This window comes from Gekko japonicus, unplaced genomic scaffold, assembly GCF_001447785.1.
Source record: "Gekko japonicus isolate JY-2015 unplaced genomic scaffold, Gekko_japonicus_V1.1 scaffold153, whole genome shotgun sequence".
NCBI classification, from domain to species: Eukaryota; Metazoa; Chordata; class Lepidosauria; order Squamata; family Gekkonidae; genus Gekko; species Gekko japonicus.
In genome coordinates, this window is record NW_015175360.1 from 1289664 (window position 1) to 1316016 (window position 26353).

General features: G+C 44.0%; 2 protein-coding genes and 1 long non-coding RNA gene across 4 annotated transcripts in view; 1 reads left to right on the plus strand and 2 right to left on the minus strand.

Moving 5' to 3' along the window:
• TRAPPC12 (trafficking protein particle complex 12) overlaps positions 1 to 14576 on the minus strand; it is an 83335-nt gene extending 68759 nt beyond the window's left edge. The window contains 2 exon segments of the mRNA XM_015425359.1: positions 10426 to 10542; positions 13434 to 14576. Of these exon segments, the coding sequence (XP_015280845.1) occupies positions 10426 to 10542; positions 13434 to 14576 (1260 nt within the window).
• LOC107122313 lies at positions 14576 to 23751 on the minus strand. Its single transcript, XR_001482905.1, has 3 exons — positions 23663 to 23751; positions 22876 to 22941; positions 14576 to 14616 (listed from the first exon to the last, which is right to left on the minus strand). It is a non-coding gene; the product is annotated as an uncharacterized LOC107122313 (long non-coding RNA).
• Positions 23752 to 23881: 130 nt separating this feature from the next.
• TSSC1 (tumor suppressing subtransferable candidate 1) overlaps positions 23882 to 26353 on the plus strand; it is a 93298-nt gene continuing 90826 nt past the window's right edge. For both annotated transcript variants that reach the window (XM_015425367.1, XM_015425366.1), the window contains exon 1: positions 23882 to 24082. In XM_015425367.1, coding sequence (XP_015280853.1) covers positions 24041 to 24082 — 42 coding nt within the window. In that variant the 5' untranslated portion in view covers positions 23882 to 24040. The remainder of the gene's footprint in view (positions 24083 to 26353) is intronic.

Consider the following 26353-nt stretch of genomic DNA (forward strand, 5'->3'; position numbering starts at 1 on the left):
AGCCACCTTGGCTTCTTTAGGCTCCTCCCATTTTTCTTTCTCATAGGAATCATTTGTGATTGTGCCTTCAGTATTTCACTTTTAAGAAACACCCATCCCTCTTGAACTCCATTCTCCTTAAGTATTTCTGTCCACCCAGCATAACTTAAAGTTTGTAAAAATCTGCTTTCCTGAAGTCCAACCTATATGTCTGACTATGTACAGCTCTTTCCTTCCCCAAGACTGTAAATTCCAAAATTACATAGCAGATCCCCTTGTTTCCCTCTCCATTTTCTAGAAAATGAAGTTGTCGGCAAGACAAGTCAGGAATTTATTGGATCTTTCATTTTTAGCAGAGTTAGACTTCCAACAGATGTACGGGTAATTGAAATCTCCCATGACCACCATGTCCTGTCTCTTTGAGAACTTTGCAATCTGTTCTAGGAGTGTGTCATCAAAGTCCTCTGCCTGGCTTGGTGGTTTATAGCAGACCCCCACCATAATATCACTATTATTTCTTATTCCTTTTATTTTTACCCAGAGACTCTCAGCTGGACTTTCATGCTCAGATTCACATATTTCCTCACAAGTATATACCTCCTTTACATATAATGCAACTCCTCCACGCTTCCTTTTTTGTCTGTCCCTTTTAAATAAGTTATACCCCTCAATTCTAGTATTCTAATTGTGAGAGTCATTCCACCAAATTGTGAGAGTCATTCCACCAAATTTCAGTAATGTCTATTAGGTCATAGTCCCCTTCTTGTATTAGGACTTCAAGTTCCTCCTGCCTGTTTCCCATACTCTGCACATTAGTGTAGAGACATCGGAATCCATGTTTTATGCACCCTGAGGTTTTTGTTTCTGTACTTACATGTGAGTTAATGTTATCCAGCATATGTGCCACTCCCTGCAAAACTTTAGAGTTCTTATCTCCAGTTATTGGTATACTGAGCTTTGCATTTTTGTCTCGCTCCCCCAGAGGATTTAGTTTAAAGTTCTCCTCATTATCTCCTCGTTCATTAAGTCATGCCAAACTTGTGTCATGTGCAAACCTGGACCGGGGAAAACCCCGGGGCTGCTGAAACTGCTTCCCACTCCGAGTTGACCATGGGAAGTGATCTCCATGGATTTTACCATGGACTTGCCCCCTAGTAAATCCATGACGGTCATCTGGGTGATTGTTGACCTGTTTTCTAAACAGGCTCACTTCGTCCCCTTTGCTTCCTTGCCCTCCGCAAAGGTTTGAGCGAAGGCGTTTTTACAACACGTGGTGCGCCTTCACATGCTCCCAGGCAAATTTATCTCCGACAGGGGGACTCAATTCGCTTCTAAGTTTTTGAGGGAGCTGTTGAAACTCATGGAGGTGGAAAGGGCCATGAGTAGCGCTTATCACCCAGAGACTGATGGCCAGACTGAATGTGTGAATCAGACTTTGGAACAATATTTACGTTGCTTCACCAACTACCAGCAGAATGATTGGGCTGACTTGCTACCGCTGCTACAACAACACGACTCATTCCTCTACAGGAATGTCCCCTTTCAAGGCACTTTATGGCTATGACACCCCCCCTATGCCGTTCCTCGAGGGTGACGCCTTGGGCCCGGGGGATCCTGCACGATAGTGTCAACAACTTAAAGACTCCTGGCCTTTGTTGTGCAAAACATTAGAGGCGGCGAAGGAGGCTTACAAGACTCAGGCTGACAAGAGAAGGGTGGAGGGTTGGGCTCTGCAGCCTGGTGACTCTGTTTATGTCTCTACTAAGAACATTAAGGTTCTAAGACCCAACCGCAAACTGGGCTAGAAGTTCATTGGCCCGTTTAAAGTCAAACGTCTAATCAATGAGATTGCTGTGGATCTAGAAACTTGAGGAATATCCATTCTGTGTTTCATTTCAGTCTCCTGAAGTGGGACCCAGGTCCAAGTCCCTGGCGCCTGACGAAGCTGGTGCTCCCTCCTCTCATGGTGGAGGGCAAGAAACATTTCCAAGTGTCTAAAATCCTGGACTCTAAACGGAAACGTGGCAAACTGTATTATTTGATTGAATGGGCAGACTTTGGACCCCAGCACTGAGAATGGGTGGAAGTAGGGGATATTCGGACCCCTCAGCTTTTGTGGGAGTTTCACTGGGAGTTTCCGGGAAAACCGGGAGATTTCCCGGTTTAGCCGGGAGATTGTTCTTTAGGTGGGTAGAATGTCAGCTATGCTGCCATATTGTTTATAGGCCTAGAGTTAGCCTGCCTGACCTGTGTACAAGTTGGTGCCACATTCCTGTGAGGTAGGTGGGGCTGAAAGAGCTGACAGAAACTGCTCTTTTTCAAGAACAGCTGTGCCAGAACTATGGCTTTCCCAAGGTCATCCAGCAGGTGCAAGTGGAGGAGTGCGGAATCGGTGCGGGGGGACCTTTTGAATCTGCTATATTATTGTATGCTTATTCCTGGCTAGTCATTCCTAACAGTGACCATGTTATTGCAACCATAGTACTAACAATAAAGCAAAACCTTTCTTGGAAGTGTGTGCTCTGTTGTTTGGCTGTGGGTCCTGACAGCAAGGCTGTTTCCAAACACATATGTTCCTACGCTTGCGAGGTGAAAACCATCTCCTGATAAAAGAGCTTCATTTCAAAAGCGTAAGCCATGGTCCAAAAATCCAAACCTTTCCTGATGATACCATCTTCATAGGAGCCACTGGACTCTACATTTGTTCTACTTGGAGAGCGGGGTTTTTTTTACCTGAAGGGCTGATTTTACCTGAAGACTGCAATTTTAAAGTTTTATCTGATTCAGAAAATCTCATAATTGCATTTTCTCTTCTTTTAATGGTTTTTATGGGGGATCTCCACCTTTATAATTGCTTATATCAGGGTCTTGTTGATTTTAGCTTTTGTCCAAATATTTTTTATACTCTTGTGTTTTTAAGTGCCACTGTGAGCCACTCCAGGAATGGTGATATTGATGGAGCAGGATATATATATCTGAAATAAGTAAATAATCTGGGTACACTCAAGACCAAGAACACCTGGGCTTGCTATTATATTGGAACATAGCCATGTTCTATTCTGGGATTGCTTTAGAAAACCTAATATTATTGATTGCTTATTCAACCAAATTTATCTGTGAAGAAATAACAACCTTGGAATATTTCCATAACACACTGTCTTTCAAGTTACCTATTTTCACTGACATCTGTTACCATGTGTGCTTGTAATTGCATTGTCTGTACTGTGCTGATGCTAGGTTTGTCAAATGTCTGTACATCTGTGCATTTGGGATAAGGGGTTGTTGTGTGTTTGACTGGCCGGTTCTGCATCTCATGCCTCTGCATGAGCAAGGTTTGAACTGCCTGTGCTACAGAAAATGTGCTTCCCTGCATATTCCCAGCGTGCCTCTGGACAAAGAAGACAAACGCCATTATGCTCAGTTTGGGAACTTGGAAGAACAACAGGTTTCCCCACCATTGCTGATCTGTGGGAAAACACGTAACCTCGGCTTCCTATCTGGTTTGGCATCACAAAGAACACATCCTTTATTGCCCCGCTGGACCAGGCACATCTCTGCAAGTCAAAAGTTACTATGGAGAAACCTATAGCATAGTAAAGGGGACGGTTTTCTAGGGGTTTATTGGCCTTAAGCCAAACCCAAAAACTAGCTTTTAAAAAGAGAAACACAGCCTTTGTTTCTCTGGTTAACCCATCTTTTCCTCACCTTGCAACTTAAGTGCCGCAGGTGATTCTTACTGCGTTCTCGGGAGTCGCGACCCGAGAACCCGCATGGAACTGGCAGGACCATTCCGTGTGCTTTAGAATCCCACCCGCTGATACTTGAGTTTCCCCTTTTCATCTACTGAGATTTCTTCTCAACGTGGACCTCAGATAAGTATAAGCGACATCCTTCTGTGTGTTGTCCCCTTGTCTGTTGAATTTATTACTTTTCATGCTGATTGCTTTCTATTTACCATTGTAACTAAGGAACTTGTGTGAGTCTGCGTATGTATCTGTTTTCGTATGCTTGAGCACTGTTTAGTAAAGACAACATTGATTCAGTAAACCTAGCGTGTTGTCTCAATTCCTGGGAAATAGGAGCGTTCGTTGCTAAATCCGCCCTCTGGATACTCGGGTAAATTACTCACGCACGCCCACTGCCATACATAAGACAGAGTTGGGCTCTTCGGAACTGTCTTTACAGGAGGTCCGGTAACACATCTGCTGGGAAACCCTTGAATATTACTTTTTGTGAGATCACACCACTGCATATCATTTTAGTGCATGCTTTATGGCAAGGCCCCTCAGTCGTTTTTCAGCCTGTGGCAGTGCTGTATCTAGTGTATCTGACACCCAGAGCAGATCATTTTTAACACCCCCCTTCTATAGGACAAAATTTTATTTTATTGAACTGCACAGTGCCTCCACTCCTGCCCATGCCACTGGTGCCCAGGCCATGGATTTATTTATATGACTGCCTTTCTCCTAAGCAATTCAGGGCCTAAGACAGGCAACAACCATACAAAATACAACAAACCTGTGTACAATCAGAAAAATAAAATCAGTTAAGCATTAAAATAATAATAATTAAGTGCCAAGAAGTCACAACCAACTTATGGCAACTCCTCCTGGGGTTTTCAAGGCAAGAGACATTCAGAGGTGGTTTGCCATTGCCTGCCCACCCATAGCAACTCTGGACTTCCTTGCTGCCCTCCTATCCAAGTACTAACCAGAACCAAGCTCAAACAAGGATGGAGCTAGTCTGAGATATTCAGGCTGTGGTTAAATATTAAAATGATAAAAGCATTAAATACAGTAAATCTACATTATCAGAATAATTAAAAGATACCATATGCCAGCTAGCAAGATACTCCCTCTGCCCAGACTCCAACTACCCTAGGGTTGCCAAGTCGACTCACCCCTCGGAGCAGGGGAGCCTCGCCGGGGTTCGGGTGTGAGCCTCGCCGGGGTTCGTGAGTTCGTGTTGGTGACGCAGCTTCGGGGGCGGAGTTCCCCCGGGGCCTGATTCCGCAGCGGCGGAAATCAGGCCTCCGAAGCGGGGGATTCTCCCCCCGGCCCCATTTGGCAACCCTAAACTACCCCCAAAGTTCTCCAGAATAATTCTGTTTCACAGACTGATACAAATCCAGGAAGGTAGGAGCCCCTCAAACTTCTTCCTGAACACTGTTCCAGAAGCATGGGGTAGGGCCCATATTGGCACCGAATGTCCCTTAGATAAGGGAGGGGGCACTGCCAGGGGACCTTGCTGGGAAGGACAAAGCTTCCAGAAAACAACATGGTGGGAGAGACAGATCTTCAAGTATGTGAACCGGACCTAGATACTAATCGGCACACAGTGGACTTCAGAATAGGATTAACATGGCCCTGCTGGCTATCCCCTGATAACATATGGCATGCCAAGCCTTCACTTTAAGTTTCCAGAGGCAGGTACATGTACTGCATTTTGTAGCAATCTAGCCTGCTAGCTACTGAAGCATGGATCAGTAGGTCCAGCCTGGGTGTCTGCCAATAGTGAGCTACCTTCCAGACAAAATGTAGCAGGAAAAAAAGCCTTTCTTGCTGTCACAGACATCTGTTTCTCTAACAAGATGGGGATCTAGCAAGAACAGAATTTTCCAGCAAAAATTGAGACTATTGTAAGAACATAAGAAGAGCCCTGCTGGATCAGATCAGTGGTCCACCTGGTCCAGCATCCTGACTCACACAGCAGCCAACTAGTTCCTCTGAAGGGCCAACAACAGGGTATAGAAACCGAGGCTTACCCTTGATGTTGCTTCCTGGTACTCATATTCAGAGGTTTACTGCCTCTGAATGTGGAGGTTTCCTTTAAACTTTTCCTTGTAAAATACAAACAGACATTTTACTATTGATTTTTTTAAACGTTTCATTAATTCAAACCTTTTAAAGATGTAACCCTTGTGCCTCAGGACAACCATTTGCACAAACATGTTGAACTTCGCTTAAAGTGCTTTTGCTTTTTCAAACTGGGTAATAAGTCGAGACAAGGTTTTGAAACTGTTTTGTGTTCTGTCAAGAAGATGATGGCCAGGCCAACATGTCCCCAGGACCGGCTCTCCCGCTAGGCCAACTAGGCACTCACCTAGAGCAGGAGGCCCTGGATGGGGCAGCAGGCCCTGGATGGGGGTGCTGAAGTTTGCCTCCCCCTGCCAAAAGCCAGCGCCGATCCCCAAGGCTCCGCGTCCCTCCCGCCTGCCCGGACCCTCTCCAGCAACCCATGGCTGGCGGGGAGCAGCGCCGACAGAGTGGGCGCATGAAGAGGGGAGCATGCGCCGGGGCCGCGCTTGCCGCCACCTGCCAGGGGAGCCAAGGCCACCGGAGCTGCTGCAGGCGCTGCCAGGCAGAAGGTAAGCACGCCCTGCTGCCAGCGCCTGAGCCAGCCAGTCAGCCCTCCGCCTCGGCGCGCCCTGGGACCGCACGGCCCTTTACCCCCTCGCCCACCTACCTCCTCCCACCGTGGGCACTCGGTCGGCGACAGCGGCGGTAGCTCCAGCGGCAGGTAAGTAGTGCTGCCAAGAGGGGGTAAAGGGCCGCGTGGTCCCAGGGCGCGCCGAGGTGGAGGGCTGGCTGGCTGATTCACAGAATCCTCCCCCCAGTGCGCAAACTTGAGGCCGCGCCGCGGCGCTTTCTTTCTGCCGGCGCCTGAGCCAGCCAGCCAGCCCTCCACCTCGGCGTGCCCCGCCTCGGGCCGGCCCTGCATGTCCCTCTTGCAAAATGGCACAAAACAGCGTGCAGGTTCTCCAGAACTCTTTGTCAGCTGAAGCTTGATGGAGAATTCTGAAGAACTTGAAAGCTTAAACACAGCTGTGTGTCATTTTGGAAGAGAGACATCTGCTCCCTCCACCTCCCAGTTGTTTTGTCACATCCAGCCTGATGAAGAGTTTGCATACTATTCTGTGTCATTTGGGCTGGAAGTAATCAAAGGTAATATTTGGGTTTTTGTTTTTATCGTTGGACATTATCTTTTAGCAAACTGTCCCTTGGACTGTTCAGAAGTAGTGCTGGAATTCACTGTGGCTGCCTTTGATATAGATTTTCCATTTTCCAAAGTGCTTTATGCCTTTTATTTTGTCTGCTCTAAATATGACCTTGTGAAAATAAGTGCAAAAAGCAATACAGAATTTTAAACAAAGTTTTAAGTGCAGTTTTCTTAACAAAGTGACTGTAATAAATATATCTACTAAACACAAACAGTAGAAATATATTCACATAATAACCAGAACAGCTTGAATTAACAGAAAATACTCCTAAGACATATAAGCAGAACTATTTGATAACAATCCAATTAGTGCAAAAACCTCTAGAAAAATATTCACATAATAATCAGAACAACTTAACAGAAAATGGTCCTGAGGCACATAAACAGGGTAACAGTCCAAGCAGTGCAAAATATTCTAGAATAATATCTGCTCCAAATCAAGAATATGGTCCAAAATTAATGGTAAATATAAAGATATGATGATGCTATAGATAGTAAATGTTGCAGGATGATGTGTCCAGATTCTATTCCACTTGTTTCAGAAACGAATGGTAGCATGTTCTTCAGCATGTTCTTCAGCATGTTCATGTTTGTTTCTAAACACTTTTTAAAAATATGACCTTGGCTTTGGTTAGCACTTGGATGGGAGACCACCAAGGAATTCCAGGGTTACTATGCAGAGGGAGGCAATGGAAAACCACCTCTGAACCTCTCTTGCCTTGAAAACCCAACAAGATCACCATAAGCACAGGGAGCATTTAAACACCGAAAAAGAAATACAAATACAGTATCCCATCAGTAGTTCTACAGCAGGATCTTTTTGGGGATTAGCTACCTGGTTCTGTCTGAACCCAGCTGCCACAGTCAGACCTGCATCAAACATGGATGTTCTTCTGAATTGCCAGGCCTTTTCACTCGGCCAGTCATTTGCCTGGAATACTCATGTAGAGCTACACAGCTGGCCAGGAGTTCTCAATTTCTGGCCCTCATAATATCTGCAGACTCTCACCAATGGCCCAAAGGCTACCTCACTTTTCTCTTGCATCCAACAGATAACAAGGATGCTGTATAAGACACACTCAAAGGCTGCAGTCCTAAGAACAACTGCTTAGGAGTGAAGCCCACTCAATAAGACTGGACTTACTTCTGAGCAGACCTGCTCCCTGAGCAGTGTTCCCTCTAAGCTGAGTTAGTGTGAGCTAACTCACAGTTTTTTAGCCTCCAGCTCACATATTTTTGTCTTGGCTCAGGAAGGAGGGCTCCAGAGCAAACTAATGTATGCAGTAGCCAAATCGCTCGCTCTCAGCTGTCATGCCAGTAGCTCACAAAGTAGAATTTTTGCTCACAAGACTCCACAGCTTAGAGGGAACACTGTCCCTGAGTAGACCTTTAGCTTGCTCCTACGTCTCTCTTTGCCCTCTCCCCAGTTCAAACTGAAAAAAGCAAAAAATGGGCTCAAAATAGTTGTTAAAAAAATACAAAACCAGAAGTGAAGACCAGGAGGTGCCCAAATCAGTGCTGGGTTCAGATGAGGAGGTAGAGGGGCAAAGGCGGAGGAAAGGAGAGCTCTCCCCCTCCACAATAAGGGAGTGAAGCCCGCTCTGAGGCAGCCCTATGCACCCCCGCCCCCACTTCCTTACTGTTTGCCGACAGTCCTGCAAGGAGTCCCGTTGCTGGCTTGTAAATGGGAATGTGGTGCTCCTTGCTCACCCTCTGGAGAACTGCACTGCCCTTTGGTTCTTCTTTAGCCTTGCACTTTGACAGCATGGGGCAATAAGGGCTGAGCTGCAGCTTGCTGCTCAGAAGCTGCAGCCGGGAGCTACCTATTCCTCCCCTTCCTAAGAGTTGGCGACTATGGCAAATAGATTTCTCCCTTCCGTCGGTTCTAAGGTATGACAATGGACCCCCTTATTGCCTGCACCCAGAGTGGACCACCTCTACTTAACACACTCGCTAAGATTCTTGTAAAGAACAATGGAATCAATAGGGGACCTTGGTCTGATACAAGTCACTTCTTATGTTCTTAAGCAAAAGTGCATACTCCGGATCACTTATCACAGATTAGTTATGCCTTTTTTAGAGACCCTGAGCTAGCATTCTTGTTTTAGAGATTTAAAGCTTCATGCTAGAAAAAGTAAGTGTGCAAAACCTGCAGCTTCTGGTATTTGACAACATATGGGAATTTAACATTAATCAAAAGCACAACTGAAAGAATGTATATGATTTCCCCCCCAACAGACTCTCAAATGGGAGTCATTAACTCTACATGCGACACCATTAAAATGATTAAAATGTCCTCCTCCATTTGCTATGACATTCTTCTCCAATGTAAATTGCTCTAGTAGAACACTTTGACATTACTTTAAAAAAACCATTCAGTAACCCCTTCTTAGGCAGACCTTTGACAAAAAAGTATAGAATAATATGTCATAAAATATTATAATTAATTATAATTAAAGTATTTGTCCTTTTTTGTATATTTTCTATATTTAAAAATATAGATCACCTAATACCTGATTATGAAAATATTGTCAATTTAAGGAAGAAATCAAAATGTCAGCCTCCAGGGCAATAGCAGGTAACAGTTATAGATTTTGTGTGCCAAAAATAGGTTTTTAAAGCAACTTGCTACCAGAAGATAGCACTACTAGCTGGCTGGCTTAATTTGTTCTACAGGCAATGGAATGTCTCATGCAACAACACACAAATATGAGAAATCAGTATTCAAAATATTCATCATGCAGATTGTGAAGTGAGACACATACTCTCTTGAGAGAGAAGCAATGTTATTTCCAAATTACCAACATCTCAGACACAAAACAGGTTTTATTACTACAAAAGTTTAGTAGCCTGTGAGCTTAAGACAGGAAATTGAATTTCCAAGCAGACAGCAAAAGTGAACCACCAGATGGGTATGCTATCATGGCACTTTTTAGAAAGCTCTCTCCTTAATGCATGAAATAACTCTCTAGCTTAAGCCATCTGGGGTTGTCTCATTAAGCCCAATGCCATAAACACACCTCTGCTACGGCACACTTTCTGTCTTTCTAGGGCTGTAGCCTTTTTTCCTACCCACCATCCTTTACAGACTGAATTTCAGGCAGCCCAGAGTTAGAAGGGATATAATGTCATCAGCAGACCTGGGGTATGTGAATCATGCTGAAGGGAGAGCAGGAACACTAGCCCTGAAGTGAGAGACAAGCAACCACCACTTTTGATAAGACAGAAGTAAGCAAATGTATTTTAAGATTTGGCACTCTGTGTTCGTCGGTCCAATATAATGGCTCAGGTGAATATAAAAGCAACTGTCTCAGTGGAGGTACTTGACCCAGGAGACTTGCAAATCTTCAGTTCTAAGCTGATAACATAAGGCCTGCCACCCCATCTACGCAGAGGAGAATCACAGTATTCAACATGCACCAAGAAATTTAACCTGGTGTTACTTACTATCAACTGCTTCAATCCTACAAAAGACTGTTCTACTGAGTTGGCATTTAGAACCTGTCTCTTTGCTGCAGCCTGTTCACCAAGGAAGCGGAGCATTAAGTCTTTTACGGCATCTCCCTAAGAGAAAAAAATTGGTAATATCAACAAACATTTCTAGTAGACAGCTTCTTTTTGAACACCAAATGGGTTGCATTATTATTATTAAGGAAAAACGATGCACCAGACAGTTATCAATGTTTTTCTCCCAAGGTTTTTTGGGGGGCTGGGTGGTTTAAGCCTTTTGGAGTTAACTGTGGCCTCAAATACATGATTCCTATGTTCAACAGGGAAACCATTTTTTTTTTAAAGCTTCATGCTAGAAAAAGTAAGTGTGCAAAACCTGCAGCTTCTGGTATTTGACAACATATGGGAATTTAACATTAATCAAAAGCACAACTTTTGAAACAACTAAAATTGCCTGTTGTGTCAAAGAAGGACAATGAGCATCTTGTTCAAAAAAGTTGCCCTTTGTGTGTCTGCAGAAACAACATCTTGCCAGTAATTTGGAAAATACATTTTACTGTCCTGTAATGGTGCTAGATGTACTAACAGGCCAAACTTGCTGTTGTCAAAACATGTATGCAGACCAGCAATTTGTTATATAATCTGCTAATGAGATTTGTGCAAGGAAAGAGCAGAGTCCATAACTCATTACCCACCAGTGCTTAGTAATCTATTCACAGATTCCCCTACAAACATTGTGCTACTTTTAAAAGGTACCAATACATCTGCAACTAAGCTGGACAGACAATTTAAATGGCAGCTCCTCCCATTCATAGGACCACCGCTCCTTTTTTTTTTTTTTGCAACTATAGTGGTTACAGCAGAGATGTCAATCTCATTTGTTATGAGGGCTGGATCTGACATAAATGTCACTTTGTCGGGCCGGGACGTGTGTGCCATAAAATGTAATGCCAGATACCAGAGATACAAGCTTTATAAAGGACACAGGCAAACCTGTGATATTATTTTTTACTCAAAATACAAACATGCTTAAGACATTAACACTCTTATAGTATTTCCTTATAGTATCTCCCTGATGCCCACCCTCCCATTTCCACAGTATACAGGGACAGTATACAGGGATAATGCACAGCCTGTGTCATCTCCCTTCTCCCTTATAAATAAAAGCCGAATGGTGGTGGCACTTCTCTAGAACATTCCGCACGCTCCAAAATCAGTTCGCTCTCTGATCTGTCTATCAGAGGGTCTCCCTATTCACTGGCTGCTTTGCCTGAGTCCTGCCTCCAACATTCTAAACATTCTGCAGTTCCCCCCCCCCCCCATAGCCAGTCAGAACACAGAGGTTATTTGCATATGCAGCCTCATTGGCCTCTGCCTCGGAAATACCACAGACAAACTAAGAGCTGCTATGGCAGACAATGACTAGCAAACAGCTGTTGATGCCATTTCAAATCCCGACAGACAACAATATGAAGAGAGAATGAAAGAAAAAAAAGACAGAAGAAAAACTACTACTAGAGGGGGAGAAGCCTGAGTGGGAAGACAAGTCAACAGCTACCACCAAAAAAATCAAAATGTTTGAACCTAAGTTAAATAGGAAAACTTCAGGCACCCACAATCAAGGTCTTGGGGATTCAAACTCGTATCTTTAAAATCAACTACTTCCTTCTGGTGCCCATCAAATCATGGGACTATGAAGAGAAAGAGGGAGGACAAGCCTATGCATAATTAACAGAGCTCAGACTTTTATTTAAGGAATTTTTAGCCTATCTTTCTCCTAAAAAGACTCTAGGCTGGTTACAGTGATTTCTAAAGAGCACCAGAATAATAATTTTCTTTTAAAAAACCTTATATATCCAGGGCTATTTTTGGGCAGGAACGCAGAGGAACGGAGTTCCGGCTGGCTTCAGAGTTGGCCACGCCCACTACAGCCAAAACCTCTGTGTGCGTGGCTATGGAGGGAAGGCCTGGAGAGTGACGCCCCCCTGTGGCTCTGAGGCAGGCAGGCCAGGCCTCCCCATGCCTTCCCCAGCCTGTCCAAGGGGCGGCTTGCCTGGGCTCCCTGCAGCCGCGGGGCACCCAGGCAAGCCGAGGGAAGGCATGGAGGTGTGGGCTAATATGCCAATGACCTGCGCGGTCAGGGGTGTGGCCTATTATGCTAATGAGTTCCTGCTGGGATTTTTCTACAAACCCCCCCCCGTATATCACCAAGATTAAAATAACTTCCAACATTTTTCCCACTGCTTGCTGAAACCCTGGAGAATGTCTTTGTTTTCCCATGTCCTACATTCAGTTTGGTGTACAGGCAGTAGCCTTTCCAAAAATTGCTTGCCTCTTTAGGAGAACAATTTGCTTTCATCCCTATTGTTTATGACAATCATTGTATTTTGTCTGGATCCCTTCTAAGGATGGATGGGAGTCTTCCTGCTTTCCCCCCTCTCATATTCACATTGATCCACCATTACTACTAACTCCAACACACACACTCCAATCTAGAATGCTAGCGACAGAGGTGGCTTTGTTTGAGGTCTGTTAGTTGCTAAGCAACCTTTGATTTAAAAGCACAGTATACAACAGCTGCTTGTCAGTTAATGCTGGGGGAGTAACAATTGTCGGAATAAGTGCTAGAAGAGGAGGGGATGAGTATACTGGCAGCCAAATCAACAAATTGCATTAAAAGGCAAGTCACAATCTTCTTTGGGCACATATCAAATATCTGAAAGGAGCTCTCAAATAATTAAAATTATAACTCAACTCAGAAATCAGAAGCAAACCTTGGTTTGTTTGTTTGTTATAGCCGCAAACCTGGTTAATGGGCAAGCTCCTGTGCTGCCTCCTTCCCTCATGCAACATGGCAAGATCAAAGACTCAAGTCTTCAGCCTAACTCCAATTGCCTGTGACACCTGAATCCCAAGTGCCTTTGCAAACTGCTGTTCGTTTCTTTCTGAGTAGCTAGAATTCATACACATTTCTTAAAAGCAAGAAACAAGCTGAAAACTCTTACCTGAATGTTGTCAAATTTTAAGCCAGGCATTGTGAGATTCTCTTTGTCTATGAAAACAGTACTATACGGCTGTGTAGCTACTGAAATCAGCACATTCCTAGTTCCCTCACTAGGAAGCCAAGCATCGTTCCTTCTGTCTATCTCACTCATGTTGAGCACAGTCGCAAAAGGGTCATCGCTAGCTTGAAAAACAGCTTGGATCTGGGAGAACGGCTTTGGAGACTGTGACATTTCTGGAGAAGAGGTAGATCTCCCACTTCTTGCAGAGTACTTAGGGTCAGCAAAGTCACGGGACTCTCCAGCTGTCACAAGAGAAGACATTTGTTCTGGTACAGAGGCGCTTGCATTAGGGTTACTCACGGAAATAAAAGACGACGTAGTAAATGAGTCAAAAAAATCAGAAGCTAGCGTATTGGTATTAATGGCCTCGCCAAAAAACTTGCTTAAGCTAGGGCTTGGCTGAACCACTTGTGGATTTGTCTTCACAGGAGTCTCACTTATACCACCCAAACTGGGCGACTTAACCATTTGGGGCTCAAAGCCATCATGCAAGAATTGTTGCTGACTATTCACATGATTTGCTTGGCTGAAAATGGTGCACACGGGAATAGGCTCAGAGTCCACAGGCGGTTTTGTTGTAAGGGGTGAGGATATATTTTCTTCAGTTTTGTTCTCATCGATACTGCTGGATACGCTACTTAACTCTGCATCTGTTCCCACCTTCAGTTCATCTATTGCTTCTGCCTCAATCAACTCTTCTTTTAGAGTGGGCTGATCATCGATTCCAGCATCAGAAATATCTTGAGGGGCAACTCTATGTTCAATTTCACTCTCTGTGTTAATAGCTTCTTTCCCTGTCTCCCCTTCTGTTGCATGAAGGTCTTTGACTTCCATTTGCTTCACCATTTCTTGCAGACAACCAAGATCACCAGTATCGTCTTCACTATTATTTGGAGAATCTGATATGATGACACTCTCCATCAAGTTCTCATTAAGTTTATCCATGAAGATATTGGAATCTTCTGAGATGGTCTCATTTTCTTCAGACTCACACTCATCTCCTCCAAGATCAATGGTTTCTTCATGAAAGATAAATTCTTCCTGAGCTTGCTGCTGATCAGCACACACATCATTTCTTGTCATGGCACCCTCAACATGGCATTCTTTGCTTTCCATAGTCACTCTGAATAAAAAATATGAATGAATGTGCTTGCTAGCAACCAATCCTTAGTGCTATTTGGGCATAAAACAATAGCTTCATTTCTACATACTTATTTCAAATAGAAAATAAAGAATACCCTGCCTTAAAATAATCTAACAAGCAATATAGATTTCAGAAAGACATTAATAAAATATGTTGTCGAAGGCTTTCATGGCTGGAGTTCATTAATTGTTGTAGATTTTCCGGGCTGTATGGCTCTACATCTTACAATAGCACTACAGATAAGAATTTCAACAGCCAATCCATATGCAAAAGAACCTCCTCCATTAGCACGTCACAACCTGGGGAACTCCTACAAGATAATGACTCAGCCCTGCCCCACCTTCCTGAGTAGATATAAATTACCTGCCTACCATTTTTTTCTCACCCTGACACAGAGAGTGTCCATCTTTCTGTGTTATACCTCTGAGGATGCCAGTCACAGCTGCTGGCAAAACATCAGGTCCTACAATGCCAAAACCATGACCATACAGCCCAGAAAATCTACAACAGCTAATTAACAAAATAGTTTATAATACACAGGTGATGAATACCATAACAACGGTACAGGTGCAATGCTTCCTTTGCACACTGGGAGCCCACTCAGGATTTCATGCTGCTTCCCCCTCCCTTTTCTCAAGCACAAACTACCATCTTAAATCAGAGTTTGGAACCAGGTTAAGGCTAATCATGGTGAGCACCAATGCAGAGCCAGTGTGGTGTAGTAGTTAAGAGTGTTGGGCTAGGATCTGGGAGAGCCAGAATCAAATCCCCATGCTGCCAAAAAACTCACTGGGTGACCTTGGGTTGTTCTGAGGATAAAATGGAGGAAAGGAGAACAATGTAAGCCAGTTTGGATCTTCATTGGAGACAAAGGCGGGGCATATATGAAGTAAATAAAGACCTATGACAGGCCATGGTTAATAAGGCTTGAAAGAGAGTTTGAAATTTAGGAGATCTGAGAAAGGAGGTCTAATTTTTAGAGGGTCAGCTTCCAGTCTGTCCCACGGTTACATCTGTCTTGTAGCTAGTATCCAAGGAATAATTTAGGAGCACCTAGCAGGATTTAAAAAAAAAAAATCATTGAAGAGCTGATCTCTATCCATATAAACCTTTGAGACTCCCCAAAGCAATTTGCCTTGTAATCACAGAGACTGAAAAACAAGTCCAAAATTTTCCCACCCAATTCTAGCCAAAGAATTAGTTGCACAGAGCTTTAGATTTCAGCTTGCTATTTAAAGAACTAACCCAGCTATTCCACCCTCTTCTCTCACCATTTTTTGCTAACTAAAATCTAGTTTATCTGGCTGTAAGCACATGCACAAATGAATGCATAAGAGATTTGTTCAGTAACAGGCAAGCCCTTTCCCATACAAGAGCAAAGTTCTATTAGCAGTCTTGCATCTTGACTGGAATTGAATTCAACAGTGCTTATTTACAGCTAGGCTGACACAGGTATGCAGCTTTGAATGTGAACAACCACTTGCCTTGGAAATCGGCTTCCTCTGGATTGCTTTAACATGCTATCATTGGTGGTGAACTACATTTCCATGTTGTGTGCTTTCTGATGACACACACATCCAGAGACATTTTATTTTATACCAGATTGCTATATCATTAGAGCTTTTGTTGTGTGAGCGCAGTTACCATGAGAAGGGATCCATGACCTGCTTTATAAACTTTCAGCAACCACACAACATATGAAAAAGCAACTCCTAGCCTGGATTTATATATTAACTTCTGAAATGTGTGTCTTTTGAAATAGTATATATTATGGACCACTAAAGGCCCTAGAGCACAGGTGTCAAAAATGTGGCCTGTGGGCCAGATCAGGCCCTTGGAGAATCCCAATCTGGGCCGCAAGGCCCTGGCTGTTTCCTGTGTCCATTTGCAGTTCTGCTTCTGCTGCCATGTTACAGCTTGCTTTAACAGTCTCTCTCAGTCGCACAGGAGAGATCAATAGGCAAGGCTCTTCTGTGCGATTGAGAGAGTCTGGTAAAGAACTAGCTGAGACTCCTCTTCCTCCTCCCCCCCCAGGGGAGAGAGGGAACAGCCAGAACAGAGACACACCTGAACATCAGGCTCAAAATTGCTACAGCATAGACATTTTGATGCAAGTATTCAGAGCAGAGGTTTGCTACAGCACAGACATTTTGATGCAAGTATTTAGAGCAGAGGTAGGGTCCATGGGTACTGGTTCAGCTGAGGCTGACTCCTCAGACGAAGAAGAAGCAGGGAGCAACTCAGCCTCCCCTGGAGTCAGCCCAGAAGAAGAACCCTCAACAGTACCTGAGGAGGAAGATTCTCCAGCAGTTGCACAAGAGGTGCAGCCAGATGGAGAGATCATTCCTGAACCTGGGCCAGCACCCTCAGCTGCAGCCACCCCGAGGCCAATCTCCCTGCCTAGTTCTCCTGAGTGCCCCAGACGTAGGCCACGCCAGAGGCTGACTATGCAGGAGCGAAGAAAGAGTGCCAGACTGCAGCTCCTGCAAAGGCAACAGGAGGAGTTGTAAGCTTTTGCAGATTCAACTCCCAGGGAAGGAAGAACCTGCTCAAAAACCCTCTGTGCAGCTGCTTCAGCGCAGCGGCAACTCTGCATAATCAGACCTGCTTCTGAGTGTGCAGCAGCTGCTCTTTTTCCTGGGAAACTTGCAATCTTGACTCAACTTCCCGGCTATCTGACCTTTGGCTTTGTTACTGACCTTGATTTCGGACCATGTTTCTAGCTTCTCATGTATAGTCTTGGTGGACCCCAGTCAAGATAGCACAGGTGTCAGTTATTAGAGACTGTTAAATAGACAAAATATTGCAAGACTGCTAGTGCTTAAGCATGTTTTATTTAAAGTTTAAAAATCTTTAGTTGTGTTTGTCTGCGTCCTTTATAAAGTTTATATCTCTGCTACCTGGCATTACATTTTATGACACACATGGCCTGGCACAACAAGGTCTCATTTATGTCAGATCTGAGTCTCATAACAAATGAGTTCAACACCCCTGTCCTAGAGGCTGAAATGTGTATGGTTTTGTTGGTCATCTGAGATATTCATCAACTGTGTATGTGAAACCATCAACTTTGTATGTGAAACTACTACAGCTTATGTAAAGCTCATGCTGATGTTTTATACAGTCTGATATTAAGACCTTATGCTTTTAATCTTCGCCATTGCGTACACCATATAATAAATATTGTGTGGTTTTTGAAACAAAAAGTGGTCTTTCCAAGAGTGCAGAAAGCCTTTCAAAAGTCCCATCTCTCAATATTATTTTGCATTTTCTGCCTAGCATCTTTCAACCACATAGTGAGCACCACCACATCATGCTTCATGTAGCCAGATTTGGCCATGTGACAACATCACGAAGGGCAAATGAAGCCCTCTCGTGTGTTCATTCTCACATTAAATGGAAGGGGAAATGGAATCTGTCCCTTTTGCTTAGGCAACCTGGTAAATCTCCTGCCTTGCTGAGCTGCACGGCCAAAAAGCACTGAGCAGCAGCAACACTTTTTACCACAGTCTAGCAAGTAGATGTCCCGGATAGCCCAATCTCATCATATCTCAGAAGCTAAGCACGGATGGCCTTGGCTAGTATTTGGATGGGAGACCTCCAAGGAATACCAGGGTCCTGACACAGAGGCAAGTGATGGCAAGCCACCTCTGAACATCTCTTGCCTTGAAAACCCCCTGGGGTCGCCGTAAGTCAGCTGTGACTTGACAGCACTTTCCACCACCTCCACCACCAATTAGATAAAGCAGAATGTAAACACCCATCCATATTCTGCCAGCACCGGAGGTTAGGAGTTTGGGAGTGCTCTTGGATGCCTCCTTAATAATGGAGGCCCAGGTAGCAGCCACTGCCAAGTCAGCCTTTTACCATCTGCGGCCGATTTGGCAGTTGGTTCCCTTCTTCAAATGCAGCGACTTGGCAACAGTAATGCATGAGATAGTCACCTCGAGATTAGACTACTGTAATGCTCTCTATATGGGGCTGCCCTTGACCCAAATCTGGAAGCTACAGCTAGTGCAAAATGCTGCAGCCAGACTTCTGATGGGCCTCCCTCCCCATGTGGAAGCATATCCAGCCTGTCCTGAAAGCACTGCACTGGCTGCTGATAGCACACCGAATTCGCTTCAAGTTGCTGGTACTTACCTTTAAAGCCCTTTATGGTCAGGGGCCTAGATACCTGAGGAACTGCCTTTCCCCACATGTTCCCCAGAGAGCACTGCATTCAGGGTCTCAAAATCGACTGGCTCTCCCGGGTCTCAAAGATGCCAGGCTGGCTACAATCAGGGCCTTCTCAGTGGTGGCTCCATACTGGTAGAATGAGCTCCCAGAAGACATCAGGGTCCTGTGGGACCTTTTACAGTTCCACCAGGCCTTCAATTAAGGAGCCGCATCTAACAACTGAACTGTGATAAGGCCCTATTCCCCTGGACTCCCATCAGCAGCCTGTGCTTGCCACATAAATAGATCGAGATGAGCTGCTCATCAACACAGACTGGATCCCACTTTAATATTCCAACATGATTGTTCTGCCATCTCTATGCAATACTATTATTATTACTTTTGTTGTTAATAGCACTTTATGATAGTTCGGGATTTTATGACTGTTTTATAATTGTTATTTTATGTGTTTTGACTTTTATGTAAGCCGCCCTGAGCCTGCTCTGGTGGGGAGGGCAGGGTATACATTGAATAGATAAACAGATAAATAAGTTAGTCATCCAGGTTCAAGTAAGGGACCACCAGTCCAGCTGTCTCAGCAGCATGACCACATACGCTCATCAGCTCAAACCTGTCCCTTTTCAGTTTCTCACACTTTCACAAAGGGAGCCCCCCACAGGACTGAGGAGAAACAGATGTTTCTTGGGGGGGGGAAGTTTGCAAAACATGAGCCCCTTCCCATTTTGGCTCAGCACAACTGAACATCCCTGCTTTTTCATATGCAGACGCAGTGCGTCTACAAACTGTCTTTTCATCTAAAAATGTATTAATTTGCTTTTCTCACAACAGAAACAAGGAACTGTCCAGAGCAAAAGCCTTCACTGTCCTATTGCTCTGATTAGTCATTATGTGTCCAGATGTCTATTTCATAGAAAAAAAGATGAGCTTCTGTAGAGTTTTGACATTACCATTAAAAAAGACAAATCCTATTTTTGCATAGTATTTGTTCTTCCTGCCTGCTTTTTAATGGTGGCTGAGATGATCTTCTGTGAAGTTTTAATGTGTTCATGATTGTTTTTTCTGAGCTGCAAATATGAGATGAGTTTGTAAACTTGTATAATATTTTTTTATACTGATTATGTCAAACCTGAGAGACTCAGGCTATGGTCACACTGATGCCTTGGCGTGATATAGTGCCACCTCTAACTGTACCGGTTTAAAGTGTTGCGGGGCATATCATCCAGACAGCACACTCTGCTGTGGGTTACCCACGCAGACATCCTGTGGCCAAGAATCTACATTACTGCAGTGCACTGCCTGAAAAATTTCCAAAATGCATGTGCGTGCATGTGCGTATGTATATGCGCACATAGGCGAAAACTTTTAAAAACCACCCTAGTAGCAGGAATTGATCTGCAGGTTCAGACTGCCAAATCCGTTCTGCGCATGCTCCCCTGCATTCAGACATCTGGCCATGCACAATGAATGTGTGGGGAACCAAAAACACCACCTGTGATGTGGTGCCTTTTTAACCTGGCTCCAAGTCATCCTGTGATAAGGTGAGTATAACAGGGGAACGCCTGACATATGTGGCTGTGTGACTGCGCCCATTTGATCCAGAGGGGAGGGGTGGCTGTGTTGGGCCAAACTGCTCGTGTGATCACAGCCTCAGAGTACAAGTTTATCTTAAAAATGCCGGAAAGAATAATATTTATATCACTTTTCAAAAGGAACTATTTATTTATTTATGTATTATATTTATAACCCGCCCTCCCCGCAAGCGGGCTCACAACCATTTTAACACTGCAACCATTTTAACATCTTCACAACCATTTTAACATTGCACATAATTGCTTGGGAGAAATCCTCCATCCTTTCTCTTCCTTTCCATGTTCTTTCTCATGCCTCATATTCTGTTTGTCAACAGGGATCTTGTGTAGCTGTTCTGCTTCTCCTTCTAAGTCATAAAAGCCTAACACATTCTGATACCAGAAATAAGGGTAGACTCCAAAGTATACAACACTGCCCTGCCCTTAATACTGAACAGGGATGCAAAGTGGTTTATCATAGAGTGTGGAGCAGGGGACAACTATCTCCACAACAAACATTCTGTGAGGTAGGTTAGGCTAGAAAGAGATGGGCCCAAGGTCACTTGGTGAGTTTCTATGGTAGAGCAGGGATCTGAACCTGATTGTTCCAGGTCCTAGTTACATTCTAACTAATATGTCACTGTGGCTCTCGGACCAGTAGGCCATGCTGGAACATTACTAAGCCTAATGAAAATGCAGTTTAGGTTTAGTTAAAAAAAGAAGAATGCACCATGTACAACTGACATTGTTTTCCCACTTGGATGTTTGCTGGGGGAGGTACCTTTCCCCCCTGTGGACAACTGGACAATGCACCCTTCTGAGAGTAACAACATTTATGTACTAGCACGGACCTTAGCACATGGATGCCCTTTAGAGAGTAAAATCTTGAAATCAATGAGCGCAGACTGTAGTAACTCTGCATAAGATAGTGCTGTGTCTCTTAGCAAGCTTGTTTAAGAAACAAAACTAGTTGGGGAGGGATGAGTATACTCACTAGGATGGATTGCTGATCACTCACAAAGTGACAGGCCTACTGAAGAAATGGGAAATGGAAGAATCAAGGCTTGGAGAGTATCCTTCCTCTCATCTGTGACAATGAGATTGGCTAGCTACCAGCAGTCAACTGTTAACTAGATGATATAGTTGCAGTTTCAGACTACCATAATGTTACTAATCCATAGCCTTCATTTAGCATCAGTAGAACATGAGATATTGCAAAGAACATGTAAGTGGCCCAGACTGGACAATGGAAGAAGAAGAAGAAGAGATTGAATTTATACCCTGCCTTTCACTACCCGAAGGAGTCTGAGAGAAATTTACAATCTCCTTTCCCTTCCACTCCCCACAACCGACACCCTGTGAGGTAGGTGGGGCTGAGACAGCTCTTTCAAGAACTGCTCTTGAGAGAACAGCTCTGAAACAACTTGCAACTGACCCAAGGTCACACTAGAAGCTGCATGTGGAGGAGTGGGGAATCAAACCCTGTTCTCCAAGATTAGAGTCCACACTCCTAACCACCACTCCAAACCACTCCACCAAACATGGACACACGGAGAATAAAGAGCAAACTGAAACCAAGCTGGCTAGTGGATCTAAATGTAGAACCTGAACTACAGGAAATGTGTAGCACTCCAACAATAAAATTTGTATATTTCTCTACGTACCTGTTATTTCTATGCAACACTGACAAAACACAACTTCACCTGTGCACTCACAGAGACACACTAATACTTCTGAAGTCATGTCTAAAGATGTGTGTGTGGAGGAAGGGAGAGTAAGATAAGCTCCATGGGACTGTTAAGGGAATGATGGCCCCGGTCACATGGGCTGGATATCGCGGGGGGGAGGCGTGGCTAATTGCCCCGGTGCAGTTTGATCCACGATTACGTGATCAGACGGGCCGGCGGCACACCACGGATCCTTCCCTCGGCGCCAGGGGGTAAACGAGGGACCTGAGGGGAATGCTGTGCGCCGGCGGGATCACACCACGGGCATCTGGAAGCAGCCCGTGGCAAACGTTTACTAGCACCTTGGAGGTACTAGTTTTTAAATGCGCATTGTCGGCGGTAAGCCACAGGTGCGCTCCACTTCCCAGATGTTGGGGTGTGATCACGCCCGGATAATCCACCCACCTTCCGTGCCTCTCCCGCGGCAACTTTGCCGTGTGACCGGGCCCGAAGTTGCACAAAGCCAGGATTAACTTTCTTATCTCATGGCCTCTTCTTCCCACCAGCAATCAGGATGGCTTATGCACTGAAAAGCTGGATGTGCACCAAATCAGCTTCAACAGAAAACAGGACATAGACTCAGATGCTGTGACAGAATGCATAATTCTGAGGGCGTGTTCAATGATGTACCCATATTTACCTGAAGCCTCAGAGGTAGAGCCTCATCGAGGGCAGTCATGGACAACAAACAAAGTGATTATAACTCATCTTTGTGCTACTTTCAGAAAAAAAAGCACAAGAAACAGAGCTAATGTTCAACATACCTTTAAATTCAGCTCTGACAATGTCTCAGTATCCAAAAGCAGCTTATTTCAGCCTTAGTTTCCCATCTGTAAAATGGATGGAATTATTACTTTCTTCCAACTAGGCGGAAAATAATTTTACACTATGAAAGAACTATACACAGGTTGACAACTTACATAGAGGGATATAACCCGACATTATTAAGCTACATATAAATATCACAACATATATTCATCTACTTCAGATCATCATGTAGTCATAGGGAATACTCAGCACCTACATGTTTCCTAAAACCTACTACTGAAAGCACATTTAAAAAATCAATTATATATTACACAATTTGAGATTGCAAGAGGAGGATCTCATGATTTACTATCTGTCTCTGGACTGTTCCACTTGGCACTGCATGGGAAGGGAGGAAATGACATGATTTAATCTGATATGGTTTCTAAAAGCCACTAAAGTTTCCTGTATATTGCAAACAAGTTTATCAGGAAGAAGTTTTCTAGCCTCCTATTCTCCCTGGCATGCCAGCTTTCTGAATTCAAGGAACCTTTTTCTTTTTGGGTGGTGGTAACACACCACTATATAACATCCCCCGCCTGTGGCCTTAAATGTCAGAGTCCCGGACACAAATCTTCTTTAACCATTGAATCTGTTGCTTGAAAAGTCTCATAGGAGCCATCACAAGACGAGTATTAATGCTGGGGACGGTTTAAGTAGTATTTGCTAAAAAAGACTACCCTAGATCCTCGGAAAAGGTAATTGAAAGAAGATCTTAACCCCGCCCCGTATCTGGATCCACACCTCACCCGCTCCTACTGACAGCGGCCGTTGCGATGCCTGCAATGAAGATGGGAAGGGCAGTACGGATGCAAGGGAAAGACTGCCGGTAACAGAAGAGGCTCCCAATAGTGCGCATGCGCGGCGTAGAGTTCACGCTCCCATCGTCTGTTCAGAGAAGAGCTCATCCTTTTTTTTTCGTACGTAGTGAGCGTCTCTCTTACGTCTCCCTCCACTTTTTCCCCCGGAAGTGGAACAAAGACGGAAGCCTAAGTGGGACCTGTGAGGCTTGTTAGACAGTTCGCCTTCTCCCTTGAATGGAGCGTCGGTAATGTTGCTGGTTGCGGTGGGAATTCCTCAGGTGTGACTGCGCTGAACTGGGGGAACGGCGTAGGTGCAACCATGGAGGATGACGCGCCTGTGATTTATGGGCTGGAATTCCAGGTAAGAGCGATTTGGAGTGGGGCTCATTTTCATTCCGTAAGCTTAATGGAAGCTTTGAGATTGTTCTTCAGTTTTATGAGGCTAAATCTGGGTGATTATACTCTGCTTTTGTTTGGAGTTTATGTTGTAATCGTTCTTTATTTCTTTTTCTTTTGCTAGCTTTGTGGTTTCTTTATTATGAAATCTTAATGTTCGGTGTTGCTTAAGATGAATAACTGAGTCAATCTACTGCAGCATCAAAAATAAAGCAGGAGTCCAATGGCACCTTAAAGCTAGGATGACAAATAGTGTTTTATTTTTTGATGAATTCTAGTTCAGTATTTTCATAGTGTATATTCCTCTTTGAAGTTTTATTGGGGGGGAGGGGAAGGATAGAACAGCAACTTTCAGGTCTGTAATAGTATGTCCAGAAAGACTGAAATGGCCCTCCATTGGTTTCTGAGTGTTGTGATTTTGATGTCTGATTTGTGTTCCTTAGTTTTCTTATGCAGAGACTGATTTTTGTCCTGTGTAGACAGTAGGAGGGCATTGTTGGCCTGTCATCGCAAATATTAAATTGATTGATGTACAAGTGTATGAGGCCATGAAGGTGTGATTGATAAGGGCCTGTATTATGAAAGTTCCGAACCAGAACTCATTCAAAAAATTAAGCATTACATGTTTAATGATTTGGAGTTGGGAGTGAAGTGGCTAAATTTGCGGATGACACTGAATTGTTCAGGGTGGTGAGAGCCAGGGAGGATTGTGAGATGCTCCGGAGGGATCTGTCAAGGCTGGGCGAGTGGGCATCAGTGTGGCGAATGAGGTTCAGTGTGGGCAAGTGTGAAGTAATGGACATTGGCGCCAAAAATCCTAACTATAAATACATGTTAATGGGGTCTGAACTGGCAGAGATTGCCCTGGAGAGAGATTTTGGAGTTGTGGTAGATAACTCACTGAAAATGTTGACTCAGTGTATGATGGCAATAAAAAAGGCAAATAGTATGCTGGGGATTATTAGGAAGGGAATTGAAAAGAAATCAGCCAGTATCATAATGCCCCTGTATAAATTGATGGAGTGACCTCATTTGGAATATTGTGTATGGTTCTGATCACCACATCTGAAAAAAGTTTATAGCATTGGAAAAGGTGCAGAAAAGGGCAACTAAAATGATTAAGGGGATGGAACACTTTCCCTATGAAGAAAGGTTAGTTAGAGAAATGACAACTGAGGGGTGATGTGACAGGTTTACAAAAGAAGTACTTTTCTCCCTTTCTCACAGGAGCTCATGGCTTTAATCAGTAGGTTTAGGACAGATAAAAGGAAGTACTTCTTCACCCAAAGAGTAATTCACACGTGAAATTCACTGCCACAGGAAGTGGTGGTGGCTACAAGCATAGACAGCTTCAGGAGGGGATTAAATAAACATATGGAGCAGAGGTCCATCAGTGGCTATTAGCCACCAGGTATAGAGAGATAGAACACTATATCTGGGGCAGTGGTGCTCTGTATGCTTGGTGCTTGGGGGCAACAGTGGGAGGGCTTCTAGTGTTCTGGCACAGTGGCCCTGCTAGTGTACCTCCTGATGGCCCCTGCTTTTGGCCACTGTGTGATCCAGAGTGTTGGACTGGATGGGCCATTGGCCTGATCCACTGATCCAGCTTGGCTTCTCTTATGTTATCCTGGTTTAAACAGAGACCTGGATTTTCTTATTCACTACTATGTCTAATAGCTCTAAAAGACCCACTCTTTAGACATTTTAATTGGTTCATCTTAATGTGTTATATGAGACAATAACTTTGTACCAATATCAGTTAATTTTCACTTAAACTATTTGCTTATCTGTTTGAGTCTCTAAATTCTCACCATCACCATCCAGTATGTGGAGCTGCTAATTCTGTTGATCTATAATGTGATTCAATCCTAATCTTTCTAAATCACCTCCTTCCTTTTCCCCTTCCACTTGAAAGACTCATGGTATAATTCACACCAAGCCTTGGCTCCTCACACCCCTCTTTTTTAATCTTCCACATAAGAGTTCCCAATACAATTTTCCCTTTGAGCATCTGTTTGAAGAAGTGACACGTGACTCACAAAAGCCCTCATTGAAATAAGTGTTGCGAGTCTTTAAAATGCCACCAGAGTTTTGTTTTATCTTAAAAGTTAATAAAATGTATGCTGGAATAAACGTGTTAGCCCTTTCAATGCCACTGGACTCCTGTTTTATTCAGTGTTCATTTTAGCCATTTCACTCTATGAAGAAGTGGGATAAGAATACTTGGAATAAACTC